The 3,785-nt window shown below is 32.1% G+C and overlaps 1 protein-coding gene across 1 annotated transcript; it reads left to right on the forward strand.

Annotated features, from left to right (window-relative positions):
* Positions 1-615: 615 nt before the first annotated feature.
* Positions 616-3,444, forward strand: LOC135662255 (NAD(P)H-quinone oxidoreductase chain 4, chloroplastic). The gene has a single exon (XM_065176628.1). The coding sequence runs from the start codon at positions 1,326-1,328 to the stop codon at positions 2,736-2,738; it is 1,413 nt and encodes a 470-aa protein (XP_065032700.1). The 5' UTR covers positions 616-1,325; the 3' UTR covers positions 2,739-3,444.
* Positions 3,445-3,785: the final 341 nt, after the last annotated feature.

Raw genomic sequence — 3,785 nt, forward strand, 5'->3', positions numbered from 1 at the left:
TTTCTGATATATTTGATAGTCGCCAATTAAAAGGAAACATTTTCTCAATCTTTATTATAGCTGTTGCAGCTGCTGAAGCAGCTATTGGTCTAGCTATTGTTTCGTCGATTCATCGAAACAGAAAATCAACTCGTATCAATCAATCGAATTTGTTGAATAATTAGTGATAATTATCATGATCATATATTGAATAATCAGTTATAATGATCATATAAATCAAGACACCACACAACATGATAAAGCATAAGAAAATATAAATGAAATTGGAATATTTTTCTATTTCTATTCTTTCACTTTCATATTCCATTAATGAAAAATAATTATATTCTTAATTTAATTGGTATTATAATTTTTTTATTTCGTTTTTTATTTGTTTATTTTATTTAATTTTAATGTATTTAAATTTTAATGTTTTTAATGTATTTTTAATGTATTATATAATAATATAAATGTATTATATAATAATATACTGCATAATATTATAAATATTATAATAAAATAATAAAAATAATATTATTAAATAATAATATGTTAATCATATTACGAAAATAAATTAAATTACTAATTTAGTTTTATTTTTTATATTCATATTTCATATTGAAAATATGAATATTGAAATATTGATTTGAATGATTGATCAATTTGTTTTGTCGGCCAATTTTTATTTACACATGTGACTCGTATGATCATGATTTTTGAAACGGAAATCAAAGTCTCTTGGCTTTTTCTCATGAACAGATTTAGAAATATATTGATTCTTAAAATTTTAATAAACCACTGCTTCGTCTGGTGTCTATAATATAAATACTAATTTTCTACCAGATTGAAAATTTTTGATGTTAAAATCTGGAATTTATAGATCCAATGTCACATTCAGTAAAAATTTATGATACATGTATAGGGTGTACTCAATGTGTACGAGCCTGCCCCACAGACGTATTGGAAATGATACCTTGGGACGGATGTAAAGCTAAGCAAATTGCTTCCGCACCAAGAACCGAGGACTGTGTGGGTTGTAAGAGATGTGAATCCGCCTGCCCCACGGATTTTTTGAGTGTCCGTGTTTATTTATCATATGAAACAACTCGCAGCATGGGTCTAGGTTATTGATACGTTACAAAAAAATCCACTTGAATCAATTGATTCCTCTTTACCGACAAAAGCCCGTACTCGAGAAAATATATTATTCTATTCCGAGCACGGGTTTTTCTGGTCAAACGTATCTTGTCTTTATCACGAGTTATTTTCCTTGGTTAACAATACTTGTTGTTTTGCCGATATCCGTCGGTTCTTCCATTTTCTTTCTTCCTCATAAAGGAAATAAGATGTTTAGGTGGTATGCTATATGTATATGCTCGTTGGAACTCCTTCTAACAACCTATGTTTTCTGTTATCATTTCCAATTGGACGATCCATTAACCCAATTGGAGGAAGATTTAAAATGGATAGATGTTTTTGATTTTCACTGGAGACTGGGAATCGATGGGCTTTCCATAGGACCTATTTTACTGACAGGATTTATCACCACTTTAGCTACCTTAGCGGCTTGGCCAGTTACTCGAAATTCGCGATTGTTCTATTTTCTCATGTTAGCAATGTACAGCGGTCAAATAGGATTATTTTCTTCTAGAGACCTTTTACTTTTTTTCATGCTGTGGGAGTTAGAATTAATTCCTGTTTATTTACTTTTATCCATGTGGGGGGGAAAGAAACGTCTCTACTCGGCCACAAAGTTTATTTTGTACACTGCGGGGGGCTCCATTTTTCTCTTAATAGGAGTTCTAGGTATGGGTTTATATGGCCCTAATGAACCCACATTAGATTTTTCAAAATTAACTAATCAATCATATCCTGTGGCATTGGAAATAATATTATATTTTGGATTCCTTATTGCTTATGCTGTCAAATCGCCGATTATACCCCTACATACGTGGTTACCAGATACCCATGGAGAAGCACATTACAGTACATGTATGCTTCTAGCTGGAATCTTATTAAAAATGGGCGCATATGGACTTATTCGGATCAATATGGAATTATTACCCCACGCTCATTCTATATTTTCTCCCTGGTTGGTAATAGTGGGAACGATTCAAATAATCTATGCAGCTTCAACCTCTCTCGGTCAACGGAATTTAAAAAAAAGAATAGCCTATTCCTCTGTATCTCACATGGGTTTCACAATTATAGGAATTGGTTCTATAACCGGAATGGGACTCAACGGTGCCATTTTACAAATACTCTCTCATGGATTTATTGGTGCTGCGCTTTTTTTCTTGGCAGGAACGAGTTGTGATAGAATACGTCTTGTTTATCTCGACGAAATGGGGGGGGTATCGATCCCAATGCCAAAACTATTTACCATGTTCAGTAGTTTTTCGATGGCTTCTCTTGCATTGCCAGGAATGAGTGGTTTTGTTGCGGAATTATTAGTATTTTTTGGAATAATTACTAGTCCAAAATACCTTTTAATGCCAAAAATGCTAATTACTTTTGTAATGGCAATTGGAATGATATTAACTCCTATTTATTTATTATCTATGTTACGTCAGATGTTCTATGGATACAAGCTATTCAATGTTCCAAACTCTAATTTTGCGGATTCTGGACCACGAGAACTATTTGTTTCAATCTGTATCTTTCTACCCGTAATAGGTATTGGTATTTATCCGGATTTCGTTCTCTCGCTATCAGTTGACAGGGTGCAAGCTATCCTATCTAATTACTTTCATCGATAGTCTTTCATTAATAATACGGAAATATAATTTTTGTCTTTGATTTTAAGATTTTTAAAATCGTTCGCTGTACAATGCAAAAGAATAAAGTGAATTAGAATTGTAATGAGATGCATTTTGAGTTTTTGAGAACCGTTTTGAATAAGGAATGATTCAAACGGTTCTCAAAAACTCGCACAAACAAGAAGCTTTTTATATATATATGGGATGATGTTCTTATGTATTCTTTATGTAGTTTATTCAATTATTTATCTGTGTAGTTTATTCAAGTAGATGTTAATGTGAATGAACCATAACTATGTAGACCTATTCCTAATAGATTGATTCCAAAATAACATACCCAAATTATAAGAAATCCTATAGAAGCCACAAGTGCCGAATTCATACTTTGCAAACTTTGATTTGTTCTACTTCTAATATGTATTCTAGTTCTAGTATGTAAATAAATCGCGAATATGGTCCAAGTAATAAAAGCCCAAGTTTCTTTGGGGTCCCAATTCCAATAAGATCCCCATGCCTCATTAGCCCATACTGCTCCACAAAGAATGCCTATGGTTAAAAAGGTAAATCCTAAACTAATGACACGATAACTCCAATAATCCAAACGTTGAGTCAATTGATATTTATAATAATTTCGAAATGAAAGAAAAGAAGTGTTTTTAAAAACACTTCTTTTTTCATTCAAATATTGAATCTCACCAAAGAAAAATGGTTTAATTAAGAAATTATTACCTTTACAAAAAATATCGATGTTTTTTCGAAATGTAATGACTAGAAGAGCGACTGATAATAGTGATCCGCATAAAAGAGCTGCATAGCTTAATAACATCATACTTACGTGCATCATTAACCACTGAGATTGTAGAGCAGGTACTAATATTGCGGATTGATGCATTTCAGTTAAAAAACCCGACGTGGCAAAGCCTTGTGTAAAAATGGTACTTGGTGCGGTTATTGTGCTTAAATCATTTTTATGGTTCCCCATCTTGGAAATCATATGAATAATGGAGAAACTGCACGAAAGGAAGATTAATGACTCGTATAAATTAC

This window comes from Musa acuminata, unplaced genomic scaffold (genome assembly GCF_036884655.1).
Source record: "Musa acuminata AAA Group cultivar baxijiao unplaced genomic scaffold, Cavendish_Baxijiao_AAA HiC_scaffold_603, whole genome shotgun sequence".
NCBI lineage: Eukaryota > Viridiplantae > Streptophyta > Magnoliopsida > Zingiberales > Musaceae > Musa > Musa acuminata.